This window comes from Pseudochaenichthys georgianus, chromosome 16, assembly GCF_902827115.2.
Source record: "Pseudochaenichthys georgianus chromosome 16, fPseGeo1.2, whole genome shotgun sequence".
In the NCBI taxonomy this organism is placed as follows: Eukaryota; Metazoa; Chordata; class Actinopteri; order Perciformes; family Channichthyidae; genus Pseudochaenichthys; species Pseudochaenichthys georgianus.
Window position 1 is genome coordinate 28753509 of NC_047518.2, and position 24079 is coordinate 28777587.

The 24079-nt window shown below is 40.4% G+C and overlaps 2 protein-coding genes across 4 annotated transcripts; one reads left to right on the top strand and one right to left on the bottom strand.

Moving 5' to 3' along the window:
- Positions 1-1727: 1727 nt before the first annotated feature.
- snx27b (sorting nexin 27b) lies at positions 1728-12272 on the top strand. Of its 3 annotated transcripts, none has more exons than XM_034102794.2 (13): positions 1728-2196; positions 5174-5405; positions 5553-5745; positions 5948-6012; positions 6103-6207; positions 6316-6394; positions 7291-7454; positions 7548-7637; positions 8132-8281; positions 8481-8609; positions 9293-9352; positions 9440-9502; positions 9616-12272. In XM_034102794.2, exons 1-13 carry the CDS (start codon positions 1877-1879, stop codon positions 9658-9660), a joined length of 1695 nt encoding a protein of 564 aa, XP_033958685.1. In that variant the 5' UTR covers positions 1728-1876; the 3' UTR covers positions 9661-12272. The 3 variants fall into 3 exon arrangements, with proteins under 3 accessions (XP_033958685.1, XP_033958684.1, XP_033958683.1); XM_034102793.2 differs by having other exon boundaries at positions 9440-9488; XM_034102792.2 differs by having other exon boundaries at positions 9440-12272.
- Positions 12273-15112: 2840 nt separating this feature from the next.
- LOC117460358 (neuronal acetylcholine receptor subunit alpha-7-like) lies at positions 15113-23329 on the bottom strand. The gene is made up of 10 exons (XM_034101731.2): positions 23071-23329; positions 20785-20924; positions 20300-20344; positions 19396-19505; positions 19231-19310; positions 18829-18996; positions 18307-18501; positions 17729-17815; positions 17494-17603; positions 15113-16831 (listed from the first exon to the last, which is right to left on the bottom strand). Exons 1-10 carry the CDS (start codon positions 23120-23122, stop codon positions 15944-15946), a joined length of 1875 nt encoding a protein of 624 aa, XP_033957622.1. The 5' UTR covers positions 23123-23329; the 3' UTR covers positions 15113-15943.
- Between the last annotated feature and the right edge of the window lie 750 nt (positions 23330-24079).

The window sequence follows — 24079 nt, forward strand, 5'->3', positions numbered from 1 at the left end:
TTGAAATGTTTTGGCTCTATGAAAACCTGAGTACTTTTATGATTCTGTTTTCTTCAAGTTTGTATCTTCTTGGTCGAATGCACTTATTGTAAGTCGCTTTGGATAAAAGCGTCAGCTAAATGCAATGTAATGTCTTAATGGACTTAAAGAAAAATGTTCACTTACCAAATTCAATGAAAGCCTGAGTAGGTAGAAAGGATGGAAGAGTAGGATTTGTGAAGAGATCACGGACACCTTGGTTGATATAGAGAGGTTGACACACCCACTTTTCAAGCACCCACGCCCTGGTTTTTTCTTTTTTCTTTATTTGTTCTCTCCGGAAAAGCTTACACAATGTCAGAGGGTGTATTCATAAAGCTTCCTGGTAGAAAGAGTTTTATCTTGTGACAAACCTATAAGAACACTCTCAAAAGGATGATGTTTTATAATAAAAGTTGCCCTTGCAGTTAAGCTGAGACCCTGCAGGTAAACGTTATTTATAGAGTACCAGCCTTTGAGAGAGCTTCTAAGGTGAAAACTAGATGAGTCATTTTAAAAGATTAACAATGATCTTATTAAGAGGAGAAAAGGGCAATTACACAAAGAGGTAGGATACATATTCTCCAAACTCTATGTAACAATGAGTAATGAAATAGATGAAATACCAAAATAACCAGCATGGTTTATAATCCTAAACAAACCAGCAACTATCAGCATTAGAATAGGCCACTGTGTTTCCAATAACCTTGTAGGCTACATACTAACTATGGCTCACAATTTATTTAACAGAGGGGTTAATTACCTTAGATAATATTCATAATTACACCAAGTCTGAAAAGGGACACAAATGCTATTACCTCAGTGTACTCTTTTGAAACACTTTCAAAAATGTATTTTAATAACATTTCTATTATTAACATGTTTACTTTACGTGTTCTGTTTGTATTCATTGATTGCATTCATTTATGTTTCAATATCTTGACTGCAGTGAACTTTCCTTTTTGTTATTGCGTTGGTTATTTTTCTGTGTGTACGTGACACACTTTATGAACGTTGTTTTTTCTTCATGGCCAATATTGAATTTAAGTTTTAGAATAATATCCTTCGCTAGTCAAACTAGCACATTTGGCCTTGCAGGGTGCATCCCAGTACAAAGTAAATGACTACATGTAAAAACCCTGACAGGCATGCAGGTATTGATAGGTACATGCATGCCTCTGTCAGGGTTTTTCACAGCAAGGCTAAAGAGTTTATAAAACGACTAACTAAGGAATCTCTCTTTATATTCTAGTCTATTTTGTTTGACATATCCATTGATTGTTCTAATGATTGTTTTTAGGAAAGAAGCAAAACAGTAGTAACATAAGTTAACATTCTCTGCATAATTTTACTTATTGTATTATTATTTGTCTCACATTTTTTTAAATAAATAAAAATAGTGCAATAAGAAACAAAGTAGAACAAAAATAGTAGAGATTTTGTAGCAGGACCAATTTGCAAGTTATCAATGTTCAGAATTCTTTTTCAGCAAAATTATGCAGAGAATGTTAAGTGGCCAAACAGGAGTCTTTGCATACATGTAAATATAAATATTCAAGTAAAGTACAAGTCCCTCAAAATTGTACTTAAGTTCAGTACTTGAGTAAATATACCTACTTTAAACCACTGATTATATGGCCTAAACAGGAAAGGAAACTCACCGCACGCGGGAAGGAGTCTGACCCACATGGAACACATCCTGGGGCGCGCGCTCGTGAATCATCGAACTCTGTCGGCTCTTTCCGGAGATCTCGGTCAGTTAGCTAGCCAAGCTGATTAGCCTGCTACTACAAGCTAATGTTTATTGGATATTTATCGTTAGCAGAATTGGAGTGAATGATACAAAGAGTATAGAAAAATGGCGGACGTCGAGGGAGAGGGAATTTGTTCGTCGGTCCCTCCGTTACCTCACCCTTCTTCGCGTAACGGCTCCGGTAGCGGTAACGTTACGCCGGGCAGCTGCCAGGCAACCACCGTTACTTCAGGCCCACGGTTGGTGCAGATAGTGAAGTCTGACTCGGGATATGGCTTTAATGTTCGGGGACAAGTCAGTGAAGGTGGGCAACTTCGGAGCATTAACGGAGAACTGTACGCTCCCCTGCAACATGTCAGTGCTGTCCTACCGGGAGGAGCCGCCGACAGAGCCGGTATTTCCAAGGGCGACAGGATTCTCGAAGTGTAAGTGGCTGCTATATTAGCTTAACCGACTGCATGTTTTTGGGTAACGTACACATGACTGTTGCATCTCAAAATGATTGTTAATGAAGATTGAGATAAGCAGGACCAATGAGCATAATTTAATTTATATTTAACGTTACTGAGAGAATCACCTAAAAGCCTGTGTGATCGTGCACCATCATGCTGGTCTTGCAGGGCAGAGCCACCGTTCATCCTCATGAAAGGATGTCTGTGTGTCAGACAGAAAAAAGCCCAGGGATCATTAGGAATTCCCGTCATACTGAAACCTAATCATCCACAGCATGCCAAGTTATTCTCAAGTCACTCCTTTTAGCTACACATTAATATCAATGGAACCAGATGCAGTATGTCTCTCTGCATAACACACTACATCCAATAGCCATAGCCTGCTTTGCTAGAATTGATCATGAAGGTGAGTTGGTCAGTTAACACATTGGTGTTACTATCAGTGAGCACTGACGTGTGCAGCTGCATTCAGGATAGTGTGATGTTAGTATGTATGGAGACGGTTTACTTATGTTAGGATCTGTTCTGTTGCTATGGAGAGGAGCACACAGCTCAGCATCAGTACTTACAATGCAGTGTGTGTGTCTGTGTGGAAAAAGGTGATGCAGAAAGGGAGGGCTGCTTTCAGTTCAATTCTGATTGGCTTCCCTTCTCTAAAACCCTGTGTCCCATTGGCTGGTTTTTGCACACTGCTTTGTTAATGGATGGCTTTCAGTAACCTGGCAGTTTGTTGACCCCATTATTTTGTGTGTGTTGTGTGGAAGCATGTGGATGTATGTTTATGCATTTTTGGATACAAATCCATTTTATATGTCACCCCCTTATAAAATTGGCTTTGTTAACTGAAAGTAATGGTTTGGTTACTATCCATGCACTAGTAGGCTTTAACATGTTATACTTTACTAGCATTATTATCTGAAGGGTACTGTCTCCTCTCCTGTGCCTCATAATGCAGTAGATAAGGCAGGCCCAGATATGACTAAGTCTCAACACATAGAGCATTGCTCCCTTCATTCAAGGCATAGTATGTTCACAATATCTCAGTAAGCAAACGATGAAGTACCTGCAGATAAGCTGCAGTGGTATAGAGCCTCTTTTACGCTTTTCTCCATCAATACTTCTTTGCACATTTACAAACAACTCCCGCTTCCTGAGTCTCTGATGTAGAATAATCAATAGTACAAGAAAAAATGTTGGGCCTTTTGCTCGATGATAAAGCAAATGTATAGTGTTTCCTGTTTCCTGTTCTACTGTATATCATTGTGGCATACATACATATAAAACACTTTAATCTTCAGCAGAGATATATATATATATTAAAAAATGACTCTATCCTTGAATTATTTATATGAAATAAATATGACACACAGGAAAATGTCTCTCAAAAGCTAAATATGCCCTGAAAGTGCTGATAATGCAAGAGCAGAGAGCCCTAGATCATGCAGCTGCTTATTATATAGTCATAGTCTGCCAAAATGCTTAGTCTGTATGTTGTGTAGTAGGAGACATGGGTTTCTTCTACTACACCTGCAGAATAAGTACATAAATATAGTTGTATTTGTGTCCCTCCCCTTTTGTTCTTTTCTTATTTCCACCTCAATAATCATCTTTTGTGCACCTGGCTCAGAAGGTTTTCCTTGATTTAGTCGCATGCTGCTGTGAAGTTATCTTTTGCATTGAGTTATTAGGTATATATATATATATATATATATATATATATATAGAACACCAAGGCCAGCTTTTACTAACAGATGTATGCCACACAAATAGTGATTAAGATGTTACCCAAAGTATAACCGGGTTGCACTCAGGTTATGCAAATGATCTTATATATTCACATTTCAGTAATTCGTTGGTTTCTGTCTGTTGTAAAACAAGTTTAAAGAAAAGATTAGGTCAATGTATTCAAGCTAACTTGTGTTAGCTGTTGTTTAAGTTGAAGCAGTTCATTACATTTGCACAGAATATAAAGCACATACTTATTACTGAGTATTTACTGATATATTATACAATGCTTTCTTTAGTTTTGAGTAAAGTAAGCCATTGGTCAGGAGCACAACAGTCATAATCATGCCTGCTAAAAGGACATACAAAAGACATAACCCAAAAGTGTTATTCCCTCCGGGGGAAGATTTTAGTCTAGAGTGGCTTTAAGGCCATAGCCTCTCTCCGTCTGCCACACATAAACAGAAGCTGTTTCACTTGATTTTCTTTTCTGTCATTTCATTCAAAACTCATGTTCTATGTGATATATTTCTAGAGATATGTAGGGCTGTCCCAATATCAGGTTTCCACACGACTATCATGGCCAAACAACAGCCATATTAACCTGATACCTTTTTTTCGAAAAAATGTATGCAGTTGAAGAAGTGAGACAGAAGAAGTGAGAACGGAAATAAATAAAAGTGATTTAAGAGGCGCTGAATTATTTACATAATGTTATCATATGTGCCGCATAATGTGCCATACACACTAACAATGTAAGTAGTTCTCTTAGTAAACGTTAAATAATGTAAGCAAGTAGCAGTGTTTCCCCTACCATTGTCTTGGAGGGTCGCTGCGCCCCGCCAACGGAGCCCTGCCAACGGAGCCCCGCACCCCCCCTGAAATTCAAGGTGTTTAAAAAAGAATATATATTCTTTTTTTTATTCTTTTTTAATATATATATATTGCACCAAATTGCAAATAATCTATAACTACTGTCACTTTTCACATTGAACATGTGCTCTTTTATTAAAACTACTAACGCTTTCATTTTAAGTTGTGAGTTTAGTGTTTTTGACCCTAAGAAACACTGATGCATTAATCAATAACAATAATCCACAGCTCCTCTCTCTCAAAGCAGTAAACCTAGGGGAAACACTGAAGTAGTAAATAATGCTCTGTCTGCATTAATACAAAGAAAGAAGCTTGACAATAGTCTACATCTCTTCCTCTTGCTTTCCAACAGAAATGGTGTAAATGTAGAGGGAGCGACCCACAAGCAGGTGGTGGACCTGATCCGGGCCGGAGAGAGGGAGCTGGTGCTGGCCGTGCTGTCCGTCCCGCCCCAGGAGGCCGAGTGCCTCGATCCCGGAGACGACGTTTCAGCCCTGTCCTGCTATGACTACTCCGACAAGCAGGCTGTCCCCATCTCTGTCCCGAGCTACAAACACACCGAGCTCAACCAGGAAAAGTTTGTGGTGGGTGCACTTGTGGATGGCTTCGTAGATGGCTAAATGAGAATATTGAGAACACTTGGCAGCTCAAGTGACAGCTCATACGGCAGGAGGATTTGTCTTCAACTTCTGCCATTGTGTTTTATATTCCAACTCTGCATTCTCTTTCAGGTATATAATGTATACATGGCGGGCCGGCAGCTATGCTCTAAGCGTTACCGTGAGTTTGTGATCTTACACCAAAATCTGAAGAGGGAATTTGCCAACTTTACGTTCCCAAAACTGCCCGGGAAATGGCCTTTTTCACTGTCGGAGCAGCAGCTGGACGCGCGACGCAGGGGTCTTGAGGAATACCTAGAGAAAGGTCAGAGAAAATGAAATGTTAAGATAGAAAGTAGTAATCAGTATCATCCCGTTGTAAACTTAAATACTGGGATAAAAAGTGTGGAAAGGTCTGGAAGACATACTGTCCACCCCAGAGTCCATAAGTACATGGTTTGTGCCATTGCATGACCGCTGTTATTCCATATAAAAAACGGTTGCCTTCTTATATCTCTTGCTTGCAGTGTGCTCTGTACGGGTAATTGGCGAGAGTGACATCATGCAGGAGTTCCTGTCTGAATCAGATGAGGTAAAATAAAAAAATAAAACACGGTTGTTTCTTTTTGTGGTCATTTGCCTGTTTCTCATGTGCAGTTTGTCTCTCCTTCCTATTACATAGAACTATAATGGCGTGTCTGATGTGGAGTTAAGAATAGCCATGCCCGACAAAACTACGCTAACCGCCAGAGTTCGTAAAAACTCCACTACAGACCAGGTGTACCAGGTAAAAACACACACAGGCCTGAAAACAGTTACGCATTATAACCAGGGCCCTATCAGTTTTGTTTCTTCACCTTCTCTGACTTTGTCTCTCTCCGTCTTTCCTATTCAGGCTGTGGTTATGAAACTAGGGATGGACAGTGTAACAGCCAGCTACTTCGCTCTGTTTGAGGTCATCAACCACACCTTCGGTTAGTAAGAACGTGCATTTGAGCTTTTAGTTTTTGTGCATGCTCCTTTCTACACTGAAAATGTTCCCATGTTTTGACTAAAACAGCCAAATATCTTAGAAGGCCTTTGTGCAAGAATGTTCAGATGTCACTTCAACCAATCCTCACCTTCTCAAGGCTAGTTTGGTATGACGATAATTTGATATTTCAAGCAGCTAAATACATCTACTGTATATCAGAAGAATGTTCAACCTATGCAGCACCACTGCATGTATTCTCTATGAATGTTGTGCTCTGCAGAAGCAACAGTACAATAGCAGTATTCAAGAGAGAGTTTTGCGTACATGTCTCTTCCTCCCAAGAAATTAGAAAGTATTTTGTACCTCTCAGTCGTGGGCAGGAACATCCGTATTTTTCAAAAGTCTTACACTTTCATTTCCAATTCAGACCAAAGGCACCAGCTAGTATTCTTCTTGGAGCAGCAACACGATGATAAATCCCCTCTCAGCTTTTCACCTTTTCAAAATGTAACAATTTTAAAGAGTATATATATTTCCTTAATTTTAATGCTGTAATGTATATCCAGAGTTGTTACCCTGATTGACCAAGAATTGGTCATTTGGACTTTCACTGTAAATCATTGGTCCTTCTCACCTCTGTAACAACTCTTGCTCTTATTTTTATTTTTAACTTCCACTTTATCAACAAGATGAGAGTGCTATGCAGAACATGTATCATATTACTTATTTGTCACTAAATGCTATTTTATCTTTACTCTGGGTGCAAAATAGTTACAAGATTTCAAAAGCAAAAGTGACAGCTCAACAGTTTTTCGCAGACACATAAGAACAGGATATCTCTCTCTCTCTCTCTCTCTCTCTCTCTCTCTCCCCTCCCTCACTTTCTTTCTTCCTCAGTGCGAAAGCTTGCCCCCAACGAGTTCCCTCACAAGCTCTACGTACAGAACTATACCTCAGCCATCCCAGGAACCTGCCTCACCCTGAGAAAGTGGCTCTTCACTACTGAAGAGGAGATTCTGCTCAATGACAACCAGCTTGCTGTCAACTACTTCTTTAACCAGGTGTGTGCATATGCCTTTTGACCTTTTCAGCGTGTGTATGAATCAGGTTTTTGTGGGTTTGTTTGAACAGTTTCCCCTATTTGTTCATTGCAGGCTGCTGATGATGTGAAGAAAGGTTTCGTCAAAGCAGAGCAGAAGTCCTACCAGCTGCAGAAGCTGGCGGAGCAGAAGAAGATGTCTATGGTCAGTCTCTCACATTCACCAGACACCAAACAGCTCCTCTCTACTGCTCCTGGGGAACTTGCTGTCAGATAGATAGACAGATAGAGTTACTTATTATAGCAATTACGAAGTGTGGCTATTACCATTCCCTCTCTCACCTGATCAGTCTCCTTTAAATGTGTGTAAGCGCAAAAGGCACACATTTCCCTCAGTTTACAGGGAGAGTCTAGATTTGGAAATATTGAGTTTTTCTAAAAAACATAAATAAATGAACCTGCTCTGGAGAGATGTAACCTCGCCCAGCTAGTAAATACCGATTACCTATTTTCAGATCAGTTGGGCTACAGCAAATAAATCAAGTGAGTGAATGTTCTCTGCATTTGGTTGATTAAGCTTAGTTAGAGTTACACATCTGAAGGTGCATCCTGCATCTAAACTTCAGTCAGTTGAAGAAGTACATATTGTAATATATAGTTAAAAACATACTTGTCTCTTCTGTCCTCTTTCTTTCTCAGTATCTGAGTTTGTTAAGGGGTTGCGAGGGATACAATGAGATCCTATTCCCACACTGTTCCTGCGACTCGCGACGTAAAGGCCATGTCATCACAGCCATCAGCATTCACCACTTCAAGCTGCACGCCTGCACCGAGGAAGGGACATTCGAGGCAAGGGCGTGTGTGTGTGTGTGTGTGTGTGTGTGTGTGTGTGTGTGTGTGTGTGTGTGTGTGTGTGTGTGTGTGTGTGTGTGTGTGTGTGTGTGTGTGTGTGTGTGTGTGTGTGTGTGTGTGTGTGTGTGTAAAAAAAAATAGACATATTTTGCATGTATAAGGGAGTAAGTGTTCTAAAGCCTTAATATTGTTCCAGAACCAGGTGATTGCATTTGACTGGGGTGAGATGCAGCGGTGGGACACAGATGAAGAGGGCATGGCCTTCTGCTTTGAATATGCACGAGGAGAGAAGAAACCACGATGGGTCAAGATATTTACACCCTATGTGAGTATCGCACGCACATTCATTTGCATATGCTAATAGCCCTCATCTTATACCAGTCAAATTACAGCTCCAAGAGAAATAAACACAATCAATTAATCGTTTTTCTTGAACTATAACTCACGGGCAAAATGTGATATTTAAGGAAATATTTTCTCATCAATATGAATCTACTGCAGCCGGTTTACTTAGCTCAGCATAAAGATTAGACAAAATGAATGGATGTGTCTACCAGCACATCTAAAGCTCACCTCTCATTTGTTTAATCGATACAAAACAAAAGTGTTGGCCGTTTACACTACGCTACTCATTGGCTGTGAGCGGTTGCCTGGCAACAAGCGGAGACTCTAGGAAGTTTAAGGTTCTAGCCAAGAAGTAGCGCATAACTCTCCCTAAAACTGTACATTTACGTTTGACGGTTCAGTTTTTGTCAGGATTAAACATAACGCAGATTAGTGAGAATTAGTGAGCTGGTTGGTGTATTTTGTTCTTGCCATTGGACGGAGTAAAGCTTGCTAAGCTAACTACCTGCTGTCTTTAACCTTATATAAAAGTACAGAAAATTAGTGTTATGAATATCATTGAAAGCAAATACGCATACATATCAAACCATTCCTCTCAAGAGAAATATGTAAACCATATCAAATCTAAATGTTTGTTTCTCTCTTTGTGTGGCCGATGTCCAGTTTAACTACATGCATGAGTGCTTCGAGAGAGTCTTCTGTGAGCTGAAGTGGAGGAAGGAGGTAAGGACCATCTCCAAACATTGTAATGTGTTTTATTACAAGCCATTGGGTGCTTCACTCACACCTGCAATGTGTGTGTTTCTACAGGTGGAAGAGGAGGCTACAGACAAGGACAATAAGAACTGCAGTAAAGATGGTATGTGTGGCAAGGTAAGGCTTTGCCTGCCTCTGTCCAGTATACGATTAATCAATAGCCTGGGTGAATTCCTCTGTGTTTTTGTTTACGGAGTGTGTCTTCCTCCTGAATGCTCTTTCTGTTTCAGAATATTTTCCAGCTGCTGAGGCACAGAAGGGATGGAGGCACCTAGGGAGGGAGATTGTTACCTCTTAACTCAACACCGCTACCGCCACCGGCCCTCATCTAGCCCCGGACCCAGCTACGCTCAGCTATTAACTACCTGGTCATCCTTTACACTTCATCAGCTACAACCTAAAAGCTACCCCCGACACATGTAAACCAACAAGCACCTGCAAATAAACAAATCGAATAAACCGAAATATAAAAAGCAACAGACACGTGAACCAGAACTCTTGAATCCAGCGCACCATAATCACGCATAAGCAGAACTCTGTCCAGACTTGGATTCATGCAGGCCTTCTTCTTATTGGCCGGGACTTGAAGTGGAATGTGACTTGTCCGTGGGGAGGTTGTTAGCCTCCTCTGAAGTTGTCCTACCGGGAAGAGCAAGCTGGAGTGAATAAGGAAATATTGTGGGACTAACAAGGAAAAGTGTTAGTGCTCGCAAAGGGGAACACAGATAACACTGATCAGCGAGACTGATGGTTGACCACAGGAAGTGGTGTGTCCATTTACGGCCAGTTGTTAGCGTGCAGGTGTGTTTGTGCATGTTAATGCGTGCTGGGGGCCCCAAAAGGCAAGGGTCCGACCAGAGTGAGGCCCTCAGAATGTAAGTCATCGTTTAATTATGTCGCATACAAACATTTTCATTGATTTGTTGACCAGTTTGCATTTATAAAACAAACCTATTAACATTGTAATGTGACAGAAGAGAGAGAGAGAAAGTGAACACGTTATGAAATATTTTTTTTCATTCAGAGACATAGCTGTGATGACTTGACACTTTACATTTCAGACTAATGTTGCACTTTATCCGACAGTATTAACAGCCCCCTAATGTGGGAGATGTAACCGAAGAAGCAGATTGGTTTACATTCATTTCTGACTGAATTACAACATTATTGTTATCCACTGCACCATCAGACGACAGGTGCAGTGTGCAGAGCCATACATTCACCTTGTTTGTATTTATAGTATTATGTGAACACTACATGTTCATATTTTGAGACCATTGTAGAGCAGCAGTGATCAGACAGTGGAGTAGAATATGTTGAGCATGCATTCCCCATTAGAGACAGCAGGGGTCCTTCTCCTCCTTCTGCTCTTTAACAGGCCCTGATTGCTTTGCTCCTGAAAGCTCCCAAGGGGTTTTTAATAGGCCTGTAATTCAAAAGGCCTTTCTAATTGGAGCACTATTTATTTCTGTTGCTGGAACTTCGCTGTACTGTTGAACTGCTCATGCACTCCAGATTCAGGTTAAGTGGGAAGAAGATTTTTATTCGCGAAAAAGGGCAGCTTGCACACTTCATCAACGTTAAACAGATATGAAGTTAACGGCACATTAACTAAAGGCTAGGTAGAAAACCGATCACACAGCTGCAGTGTAATGAAGTAAACAGTGTAATTCAATGTCCCTCTAAATGAGCACAGCTAATGTTCTCATTCGTAGTATAACGTAATAATAATGTACCAGAAAGGACACTCGGAGAGAACAGACCTCCGCCAAGGTCGTTTACATAAGTGAAAATGAATGTGTGTATCCGCCTTGCGATCCGGATCCAGAAGGTGAAGGGTTCTTCAAACAATTGATATGAAAATTGACGGTAGTTTTTCTGACAAACTGACGAACCAAAAATGTAACCTTCTTGTAACATGATTATTTGATCCAATGAGACTTCAGGCTGACAATTAAATACATGTTTGTAATCATACGTTATTACATCGCTAAACTCTGAACTGCTGACATTAAATGTTAATAATTGCCCAGTGTTATGTTGGGATACTACAACCATAACATCTTAACTGGTTTATCATATTATGAACTCATTTAGAAAGCCAATTTAAAAGATCTTGCTTAACTCAAAAGCTGCTTCATGTTTCGTCCAAATCAATTCATTTAAAATCACATGAAAAATATGTGTCCACTGTTATGCATTACAACATGACACTTCATGTTATTTTCTTGTTTTAAATGAGGTAATCAAATAAGTATAAGATGCCACTGAATGACAGTTAACCATTATTTAAATCTTATTTAGCTCCTTATGACATTATCAACAGTATTACTGTTACTGCGTGCAAGTAAAGAGTCACAGATTGATTCTGATTGGCACTTGCTCATAGGGCTTGTTATAATGATGGTGTTGTTCACAGAAGCCGTTTTGGGTGATTCATGACCTTCAGCAGACCCTGGTGGGTGTGTAAAGGAGGTTTAATGAACGCATTGAGCCTTGAATTTAGAGACCTGCGACCCTAAAGTCTGAAAGCATTTCCCAGTGTTCTTGTCCGCTTGCTGGAGCGTATCTGACGTGGTGGATCCTCTGACATTGTCTGATCTGCCCACCTTCAAGTATGCACTAAGCCCCCCTTCTTTCTCTCTCTCATGCTGACTAAAGTTTAGTGTCACTAACAGTATTTATTTTAGTAAGATAATATGTTCATTGGAGCATCTTTGTTGTTCAGTTTATCACCTGATAGTTTGGCTTTTGAAGAGTCACGCTAAGAAGAGGATGGAGATTGTCAACCCGCAGATTCTTTGACATGTTGAAATGTAAGATTTCAGAGAGATTGTTTGGTTACGTCGCTTACTGTAATAAATTGTAACATATTCTTTTAAATAAACCGATTTATTGATGCAACGTTTTGTGGGTGTGTTCGGTGCAACCTGAGACAACTGCAGGAGTCACACACGGCCAAAAGTATGATTTTACACACAAGCAGGAAGATGATAATCCTATGGAAATGATTTTCCACTATTCCCCTCACTCACTTTTGTACGGACGTCTGTTTTCTTTCTTCCTCTCTCCTGTTACTGTCCCCTTCACTCCACAACTCGAATGTCTTTAAATGAGGTCTGGGAAATAATTACCCAGCGGGCAGTGAGATGGCCGCTGCATATCGACCTGCATTGAGTGCCTGCACCCTGTAATTAATGGCTATCGACCGCTGCTGGTCAGGGATGCTTTCTTGGAGCATCTGAATTTAGAAATGCAAACATCGCTGGGCCAGAAACCTGTCGAGATGTCTTACCAAGGGTCCAATTTCAGTGTATATCAGTTTCATACCTTGATCACAGGAAGAGGCTTTGAAAAAATGATTTTAAAAAAGTGCACTATTGAGGCATCATGGGAGAAATGGTTTTACAATTTCAAGATGTTACTTTGGGACTCTGAAATGGGAGCATGAGTTATTTGCAGCTTCTTCCTGTGCATGGGGAATCACTTAGACTGTCTGGGGAACACGTACAATAGGATGTTCCTAATCCCTCCTCTTTACTATAAAAAAAAGAAAAGCTGACTGCCTTAAATCGAGGATAAAATAAGAAACTATTGCATCGCTCTTTTCCTTTCAGTTCTTTGACTGAACTATTAAAACACAGCACGTCAACTATATTACTGCTTTCTTTTATATTCCCTCGCCCCGGTTTTTATCAGCTGTGTGTGTGTGTGTGTGTGTGTGTGTGTGTGTGTGTGTGTGTGTGTGTGTGTGTGTGTGTGTGTGTGTGTGTGTGTGTGTGTGTGTGTGTGTGTGTGTGTGTGTGTGTGTGTGTGTGTGTGTGTGTGTGTGTGTGTGTGTGTGTGTGTGAGAGAGATAGTGTACTGCATCAGGGTCCTTACTTGATGTATGAGTCGCTTAGCAGGACTCTGCAGATGTGTGCCACACACTGCAGTGGCCCCTTGATACCTAACATGTCTGCATCCCACCCTCCTGCTCTCTGCATCGTGCTCCACTGTTTCTGTGTGATTCTCCTCTGAACAAACAGCTCTGCAGGATCTGTGCACATCGGGCCGCTGGATGACTGAGTCCCTGCAGTAGAAGAGTATCTCAGATTTATTACTTGTGCTTTTTTGCATCTCTCAGCTATGTTAGGCCGCCCCGGCAGACCCATCACAGACAGGATGAGCTCAATAGGCCATTGAAATGAATGGTAAACTGCCATGCCTGCACATATACTGAACTTACAATAAAAAAGTTTAAAGCCTTATTAATAGGGTAAAGGTTTTCTGCACTGCCATGCCAAAAGAGCATTTAGCTAAATTCAATCATCATGTGTTTGCATTATTCATCATTTTGCATTAGAATATTTGCCAAGAACCCTAACAAGCAATATTTGCCAATTGAGAATATGTGTCCAGTCACCCATAAACGCTGCTCTGAGTACGGTTTTGAAGGCAGCAGCAGCATCCAAGAGGAAGAGGAGGGGGGATTCACTCCTCTCTCCTTCCTCTCCACTCCCCCTCCTCCTGCCCCTCTCTCATTAATGAGCAATCAGTTAGAAACTTTATCGGCTCCTATTTCCTTTCTCAGCACATTTTTCCCTTCCCTCCACTGTTTCTCCCAACCACCCGCCTTGTTTTTATCTCCTTCTCTAGTACTCTTTCATTCTGTGTCTGTGCCCTCCCCTGCATCGCTCATTCTGTCTCTTGCTTCCTTTTGCCCCTTTTTATTGTTGCGCTACATTATCTCCATTTTTACTTTTCTCCATCTGGCTCTTTTTCCTCTCATACCCCCTTTCCTTCAATACTCTCTGTTTCTGGTTTACACCTTGATCAAAGTAAACGGAGCCAGAGAAAAACATGTGATACATGTCTAGAGAGTACAAAACATGAGGCTGTTTATTGTACAATGTCTACAGCTCAGTCTCAGACCTATTGCTATTCAAAGTGACCAACACTTGATGCGCAGCCACTGTCATTGAGATTGTTTTTCTGTGTGTTGTGTGTGTCTCAAATATTTTTAAAAGTATTTTGAAAAGGGTTATTGGAAGGTTGATCTTCTTTCTTTCACGTCTTTCAATCTGAACTTTATCTAAATTCGTAAAAAGGGGAAATATTGTCCAATGATTTGAATCAAAAAGAAGCATTGAAATGTTTTTCTAGCTGTGTATGTCAAAGTGTATTACATATTCAGAAACAAGAAAGACATGGAGTACTTTTAACCATCCCTATTCAGCTGAGATGTCGTGTCATTCCAATGAATGATAAATACATTTTTGTAAGATCTTTTGATGGATTTCTTTTTTTTCTAAACTGTTATTCTACTGTTTTGTATCTCTACACAATAACTTTTTTTTATTCTTTTGCTGCTGCTTATCTTGGCCAGGACGCCTTTGAAAGCTTTTAATCTAAATCGAACCTATCGTGGTTAAATGACGACTAGATACAAATAAAAAAGGTAGAAAATAATCCCTAAGGCAGTATGCAGGGTTTTTTGTTTTCTGCGGTTCATCAGATACTGTGATTGGTAAAGGTGCTGCAGAAATGAATCACCAGTGTCTTCATCCAAATATGTGGATATGTGTTATTGTGATAAATAATATTCATGTGGAGAAATACTTATAACAAGACTTTGGATATACTCTTGAAAATTAAACATTGTGAAAACCTTTTAATGTAATAGAAGAATTCAAATTTAAATAAGGATATTATGAGAATTAAAAAACAATTACATCTCGTAAAGGAGCTCATCAGTGCAAACAGAAATGTGTGTACTTTAGTATAAATAATAGTTTTAGTATCACACAATAGCATACAGATATTCAGGTCTGTATTGTATGGAAAAGCAGGTTTACATGCAACACATCAGTGTCAAGTTTCTCTGCATTTGTATGAAGCATTCAAAGATGGCAGTACAAAGACTTTATAACAAATTCAGTATTGATCAAGTCATGCTTCCCAGTTTTCACACACATTCTAGGATGATCTTCCTAACGGATCCTCAATTACAATACTATTCCAACAAACTCTTAATTTGTTGACTGGGATAAAAACAAAAGAAACACAAACCTTCATCATCAAGGTTTCAGTGAAAAATGCGTTTGTTGAAACTTCACCAAAATGATCAATATATGAGACGCTTCTTTTACTTTTGACTTCTGCCAAGAACGATATGCTTTGTCAGCTCGAGTAGAGAAAAGATGTTGGTCCAAAATTCATGACATTTGGTGAAAGGGTGTGGAATGAGTCAAGGTAGAACCCATTATATTTAGTAGCAGATCCCAAACACAAGATGGATTATTTTTCACCTCTAAATAACAACTTTGGTTACCTTTTGGGAGAAACAAACACATAAATAACACTTACATAGAAACCCTTGCAAAAGAAAATATGTGAACAGTAAACACTGAATGAGCATTATCATATTCCAATCCACAAGTACCACAGCCCACTCCAGCTTTATAGGAAATATGTACTGTTGTATGTCCCAGTGTCATTAACAGCACTTGTGAATCCAACAAACCCTCATCTGTATCATACCTTTACATCTTCCACTCTCTCAAATCCCTCTGTGCGTCAGATGAAGTCTTTCGACAGAGCTTCCCCAAAGTTGGGTGCGGCCATGAGGATAGCGATGGTACAAATAATGTTGAAAATACTGAATCCCATCAGGCACAGGCGGTCAATGACAGCTGCAGCAAACTGCCACTGCTCTGCCAAGCTGACCAGCCGGTCCTGCTCTTTAACGCGATCCACTAAAAACTGCACCTCCACCAGCAGCTCCTGCAGCTGGTGGTCCACTGCAACAGATCGAAACATCCCGCTGTGGTTCTGCATAGCGGCTGATCTCCCTGCTGCAGACCCAGTCTCCAGGCCGCAGGGTCCAGAGGCTGTGGTTGACGGGTCGGGGTCTATGGACAGACGAGTTTCCAGTGGGGGGCTCCTAAACTTGGAAGATTGGAGGTGGTGATGGATTGGTGTATCTCCAGTATGTGCTCCGGCTGCTGCTCCCTCTCCTTCGCCTCCACCTACTCCACTGTTCACCCTGCCGTGACTCATGGTTCTGCCTCCCTGCACTTGCTCCAGCTCTGCCGTGGTCTGGAAGGTCTGGAAACCCATATACAGGAGATGGCCGTTGGGCTGTGGATGTGGGTTGGGGCCAGGATCTCTGATATTAGGGAGGATACCAGAATGAGAGCCGGGCCGGTGGGATCCTGGGTGGGACATTGGGTGGGACATCGGGTGGTTGAGCTGAGCCAGGCTGGCCTGAAGGGAGTTGAGGCTCTGGGGTATGATAGAGGGCACTGGTGTGGGGTTGGTGGTGGTGGTAGTGGTGGTAGTAGGAGAGGACAGGTTCTTGCTCTGACAGTCGGCCTGGAAGTTGGAAAGAGGTGGCTCCGCTCCCTCTCCAGGACGCTTCATCCGCAGGAACCAAGGAACCCACTGCAGCAGAACTAAGTGCACCTGACACACGAGGACACAAATATTAAAGAAGACAGATGCACATTAACACACATGGCCTTCAATAGTTTTCTGAGCAGGTTTAATAACCACATCTAAATTTCATCCACATTCCACTAAGCTTGTCATGTCCTAAACCATTCCTTGGATTTCACCTACCTAGTTTTAAAAAAGCCTTTATTTTGTTCGATCTTCACTTTTCTGAACTTTAACAAGCCCTAAATATCCTAAGACAAGCAATATCCCCGAGGCATTAACAAGTGATGGGATCGTACCACATCTGTTTTTCTCTATGGTTGGCGATGCGTTTCAATATAAAATCAAAACAGTTAACTTTCAAAGCATTGCATTTCCAGACAGCTAGCTGTATAACTCAAAGATAAAGCTGGGGATCAAGCTTTTTCTGTCAAGGCCACAAGACTCCGAAAGTATCTGTCTAAGAATATCGGCTTAGCTGAATATGAGCTCTCTTTTAATCCCCTCTTAATTCTTGCTTTTAATGAATTGGTCCCTTTTATTTTATCCTACTGTATGTATCCATGGTTTTTACAATTGTGTTTTTTCTTGTTTTATTTTTGTATTTGATTGTACTATTGTGTTTTTCAGGTTTAGTTGTAAAGTGTTTTGAATTTTCTTTTTCGTATTGCTTAAAAAGTACCACTCACCCAGCGTGGTATGTTTCCATCGTTGGGGCTGTGATGATGGAACTGCAGGACCATGACTGTGGCCACTACTGACATCCCGACAATCACCATAGTGCTGGCAAAGTACTGTCCTGAGACAGTCAGCAGTGGAGAACATTTCACTCATTAGGATCTGTAGGAACAGTGTCAATCCCCCCCCAAAAAAACAGAAAAACCCACAAACACATGGGCAATGTGTACACAGAGCCAAACTGACCTATCAGCGGGACAGAATCTGAAGTGGCAGGCATAATCTCTGCAACCATCAGCATGAAAACCGTCAGAGAAAGCAGAACCGTGATGCCTGGAAGCAGAAACAGGACAACAGGGATTGGTTGGTTGCGCAGGAGAAAGTAGAGAGAATCGTTAAAAGAAGAGAATGCAAGTAGTGGAACAGAATATTTTGTATCGTGCAATTGACTTTGTTTCTGCCCAAATCATCTGTCTTTCTGACATCCCTAGAAAAACTCATTTGATTTGAATTGTTCTCATCTTTCTTATGCCCTTTTCTGTCTTTGTCTCTCGTTCACTCCATCTCAGCCCTCCTGACACATTACAAAAGCTGTGCATTTCACATGGAAGGTTTCAAAGTACTGTTGTCAGAGACCGATTAGAAAGAGAAACACTAGAAGAGGAAAATAAGTAGGGAATGTGTAAAGAATATGCAGAAAGAAATATATCCTTACTCATCTCACAGCGGACTTGTTTTCCCTATTTTACATTTAATCAATCTTCCTTATTATAGAACAATACCACACCCCTGTTCTTCACTACCCTCCTCTTAATATTCCTCACCCAGGCTGATCTTCTCCCCCGAGTTGGCCGGTAACAGAAAGCAGACCAGGGTCATGGAGGAGAGGAGCACACAGGGCATGAGGAGGTTGAGAGCGTAAAACAAGGTCCTTCTTCGCAAGGTCACCACAAAGGTAACATCAGGGTAGGGCTCTGCACAGCAGTCATAGAATAGTTCGTGACGATCTCCAGGGACCTCTGCGGGGACAAAAAGGAAAAAGTGCAGCAGAGACGACATTATAATGCAGAAAACACCAGCGAGGATATGAAATGAGAAGCATAATAATAATACAAGTCTGAGATAGGACCAGCATCATACAAATATTTTATTACACAAAACTGAAATAGAGAAGGGAGAGATTTGATGTTGGGAAAAACATGGATGTGCAGGGTGGCAGGATATGTATTTTATAAATCAGTCAATTGTTTTACTGTATTTCCATAAAAAATACTGGACTCCATGGTAATTTAAGCACTGTTCCTAAGCAACACTCTTTGTCATACAGGGTGTCCACAGCCTCTTACCCAGTAGATCCCACTCTCCGTTGGTCATGTATCCTGAAACATCAGCCTCCTTCATCTGGAGGTCCAGCAGCCAGCCATCGAACGTCCAGGAGCCAAACTTCAGTTCACAGCGCTGGATGTCAAACGGAAACCATCGCACATCCACGCTACAGGTGCTGACAAATATTCCTTGAAAACAGCAGGGGAAATAGTCAAGAGGAATGTAAGTGTTGGGCAAAAGAAACTTGATTTAAAAAAAATGTGTTTCATGCAGCCATCTGGAAGTAAACTAATATACTAGGTTGCAGTAAACAATTTAAGGATTGATTTGCTGCAGCATGAGGAACACTGTATATGTGCAGAATGACTGAATATAATGTCGTTTTGGATTTGAAGACAAACTTGGATCGATTGAACACGTACCTGGAGGCAGATACTCACAGAAGCCACTGGAGTTAACCAGAACATTGGTTTTAAAGGTGGCATCAAACTTATCATGAGCACTGAAGGATAGGAGCACAGGGGTGAGATAGTTCAGAGCTCAGCAGTGGCACTGTTTGTGTGTACATTTTAAAATACCACACATACCTGTTGTAGAGCAATATGTCAGGTGTCCAGACCTGGTCCGAAGAGAAACGGAGGTTCTTAACTCCAGGATACTCTGACTGGTTCCACTGGAGGTAGTGGTCGTACCATTGCTGGAAAAACCCAAGCATAAGACTGGTTTCAGACATAAAACATGACGACATGCATAGATAGACATAATATCATTTTTCTATTTAAGTCTACTCTATACACAACATCTTTAGCCTGTTCGTCCTGGAGGAGGGATCTTCCTCTGTTGCTTTTATCTTATTCCAATTTAGGGTTTCAGGATGTCGCCTGTCGTACAGTTTGTCAAGCCCTCTCCGAGAAATTATGAAATGTGTTTTGGATGGTTGTTCCTGTCACCTCTCAGCAAAAGGGGTTCTGGGTTAAATGTCTTGTTTGGGCCTTTTTGTGTCACGTTTTCTCCAAGTACTATGCCTCAACCCACAGAAATATACATAATATAAGGTTGGTTTTCTTACTCTAAATGGCCGATATGAGTGTGAATGAAAGCCTTTCTCTGTGTGTCAGCTCTGTGAGGTGTAACCCGCCTCTTGCCCAATGTTAGCTGCAATCAGCTCCAGCCCCCTGCCACCCTGTGAAGGATGAGCTGTTATATTTGATGCATGGCTAGATGGATTTCGGGCTGGATGAATTTAACAACATTAACTTGACAAAGCCTAGTTGACGATGACAAAATACAAAATAATATGAAGTTGTCGGGCAGAAGGATGAAGGAATGTGCACTTTAGTCCAAATGACTTCAAATATCGCCCTGATGAAGATTTCTTTATCATGACACTGAAACGCATGGGAAGGTGCTGTGTAGCTGATCCTGCAAGTGATGGGGGGCATTTTCAGGACACAAATCAATATCCCATCATTAGTTATATTCATTACTCACCATCTGCAGCCAGGCGTTTGTGGTGAGGATCTGGTTCTTTTCATCCTTGCATAACACAAAACATACAAAAGAATAGGTGATATAACTTAAAGCATGGGTCTTCGAGGGTCATCAGGGTTAATGCAGGGGTTAGCAGTTATTGTTCTATAATCTAAAGTGTTTTGAATGTAGTTTTATTTAAAAAATTGAAATAATATGTTTTACAGTGACATGAATCAAACGTATTATAAGCAGACATAAATCAGACTGTTTTCATTCATAAGGTATTGTATACACTGAAATGTTAACTTTAATGAAATGTATTATGTCAGGTTAGTTAAACGCAATAATAACTTGAACCTCATTTTTTTTATTTAAACGTATTATTATCGCTTTCAACTCACCTAATATGTTATGAAATCTGTTGAAATACTACATTTAATTAAAGTAAACGTTTCAGTTGCTTCAGTGTGGGTGTATGATGATGCATTTTGGGAAATGCGTACCACATCCATGACCTGCATCAGAGTGAAGGAGAACTGAACGGTGAGGCTCTGGGAGTCGTTGGCCACCGGTCTCTCCATGGGGTTGTAGTCCCGCAGCAGCTCCCTGAGCAGAAACCGCTGGTGGGGACCCTGAACTGACACTGCAGACGGGGGGGGGGGGTGCAATGGAGGGGAGAGGATGGGATGGAAAAGAGTTGAGTCACAAAAGAGAAGCAAGAGAAAAAATGACAGTTATAAAGCTGTGTTGGATAGCCAAAGAAGATGGCATGAAGAGAGCAGAAAAACAGTGTAATAACATTGATTGATGGATAGTTTGGGGGAAATTGGTGTAGAAATTGAGGGCTAGGTGAATGAAAGAAAAGCAAGCCAACAGAAGGAGAGTAGGCGTGCTCAAATGTGGGTGAACAGAGAAGGCTTTTAGGGGTAAAGTAAAATGTTTTAAAATGGAGATAGAGCAGAGTGATATAGTAGAGTGAGTACACAGGCCAAGAGAAGAGAGCACAGAATGAACATGTGAGAAAGAAAAAGAGGACAGAAGGCAGGAGCCCGGAGAGGAACAAATCCTGTTCCTCCTAATCAATGTTGGCTGTGATTGATCACCAGCAGACAGGCCGAGTCTTTCTCAGCGCTGTAAAAATGTCACTTTAATTTCATGCAGGAAATAGTGAGGCCATTAAACACTAAAACACCCCACACAGACACACAGACACACACAGCACTCACAACGATGAGAGTGGGGAACTATCTCTCTCTTCGCCCTTAAACTCCACCCAAGGCTTCGATTAACTTTTGATTCATTCTGCAGAAGACAATCGCTTTGATGTGGAGGAGGTTATCATTGGTATAAAAAGCATATTGAATAAGAAAAAAAAATAAAAGTTTGATTTGAAGAGCTGCACAATGCCTGCAGGCAAACCGTTGATACCACTTTATAAACTGCGTAGGAGTAGGGCTGTCACAATAATAGATTTATAGATAGAATATGGCCAAAATTACTCACAATAATGATATGATTGTGATATTTACAGAAAGATCTTTGGGGAAAACTTGATTAAATGCACCTTCATCTTCTTTGGTTATTGTGAATATTGTGACTTTTATGACAAGTGAATACACTCAAACTAAAAGGAGGTGGAGGGGGGTCTCTAAATATCAACTATAAATACAAAGATAACAATAACACTAATAAAGAGTGAAAAGAAAACCATGAACTGATAAACAAAAACCAGTGCTCACATATGCCAACATGATATTATCCTAATGTGTATTACTTACATCAAAGCAATATTATTGTTTTAAATATCACAGATATTTTCTGTATACCACGACATCCATACATGGGAGTGCTAAACGGTCTAATATTAATGCACTGTTTGGTGTCAAATCTATATTCTTTAACTATATCTTAATAAATATCAATATGACTCCACGCTGGTGTACCTATAATTCAGATTAATAGTCCATTTAGTGTCCATAATGATCATCCATACATTCATAGCTTCATAACCCTTCTTATTTTCTGAGCACATCTATCTATCCATCTATCTATCTTTCCTAGATTGTATCTGATTAGTTAACCATTCTCACTGACAACGCATACATAAGACATGTCGCTAACCATTTTGTTATTGCATTTATTATATTCCTTTTGGATTTGCACCTTATTGATATTTATAAATCTTTATGACTGAAGTCTTTCCTACTTTGTATTGCAATGGATGCACAGAAATGTCCTTAAAGATAAAGCTATCTATCTCAAAAAGTCAATTCAAAAGATTTAAAAGAACATTTTGTAATTAATACCAGCTACAGCATAGTTGTTGGCAAGTGTTTTTTTAGTTCCAGATTCCTATGACAATGCAAAATACAGTAAGTTTAGGACATACAAAATAGGATATACAATAATGCAAAAATAGTGAGGAATAACTCTAGTGACATAAGTCTTTTTTACAGTAAAGACATACAATATCAATCAATCAATCAATCAATCAATGTATGTATGTATGTATGTATGTATGTATGTATGTATGTATGTATGTATGTATGTATGTATGTATGTATGTATGTATGTATGTATGTATGTATGTATCTATCTATCTATCTATCTATCTATCTCTATCTATCAATCATATAATGCATCTGATTATTTAACCAGCCATTTATCCATCTCTAAATGCAGAGACACACACACATGCAAGAGAGCACATACCGTATAGATAGCACATGCAGAAAACAGACACTTGTTCGAGCACAGCAGCACTCAAAGCAGCAGTGAAAGTCACTCACCCTGGAGCAGAGTCGCGAGCATCAACAGCCAAAGAACCACAGCGTGCCACATACTGCATTCCTCTGTATAAACAGAGAAATAGTGCAGGAGAGAGAAATGAGGGAGGATAGAATAGAGAGAGAGTAAGATTAAAAGCGTGGTCTAAAGAGGAAGAAATGCTACCGAAAACAAGTGGAGAGAGTGTGATACGGTCAGTGACGAAGAAGGGAAAGGAGGGAGAGAGAGAGCAGGAGAGACAGGGGAGAGCGAGAGATGCAGTGAAACGGGTTATCCTCTAAAGAGGGAGATGCTGTTCCAGAGTCAGTGAGCCGGCATATCTCGAACAACAGCTCACATCCACCTTCACGCCTCTGTGCTCAGCCAGAGCCCAGCCAATCCTGCACCTGCTCACTTGGCACGGATTTCAAGAGGGATTTCGCATGTGTGAGTCTATGGATGCAAATCATGGGATTATATTGCAGCAGTAAGTGGATCTAAATCAAATCTTGTGGAGGAAATGAAAGTAGAAAAACAAGAATATTTTGTGTAAACACACTGGGGACCTATAGGGAAATATTTGTTCTTTAATCATTCAATAATTTAAACAGTTATAAGTCTGTAATTTTTTTTGTTCACATAAACCAGAAAGCGTTTCACTTTGGCTGGTAAAATCTGACTTCAATACATTCACAGAGTAATGCTGACACCCTCTGGATATGATAGTGAAGTGCAAATTATAAAATGTGGTCTGATCTCCCAAAACATCACTATATTTTTAGATTTAAATAAAATATGTTCCTGTTACGTGTACAAATGCGACAACAAGTTAATTACGTGTAATAACAGGAGCCTACTATATTCTATAGATCAGGTCTTAACCTTATAACAGCACTTTAGTCCCACTCTTACGTTATGATTGTGAAAAAAACCAATACCCTGTGACACATTGCTTGTGTATATTGCAGAAACAATATGTTATCCGCCTTGGCAACAAATTAAATTCATGATCAAGTCAATTAAGCAATTTGA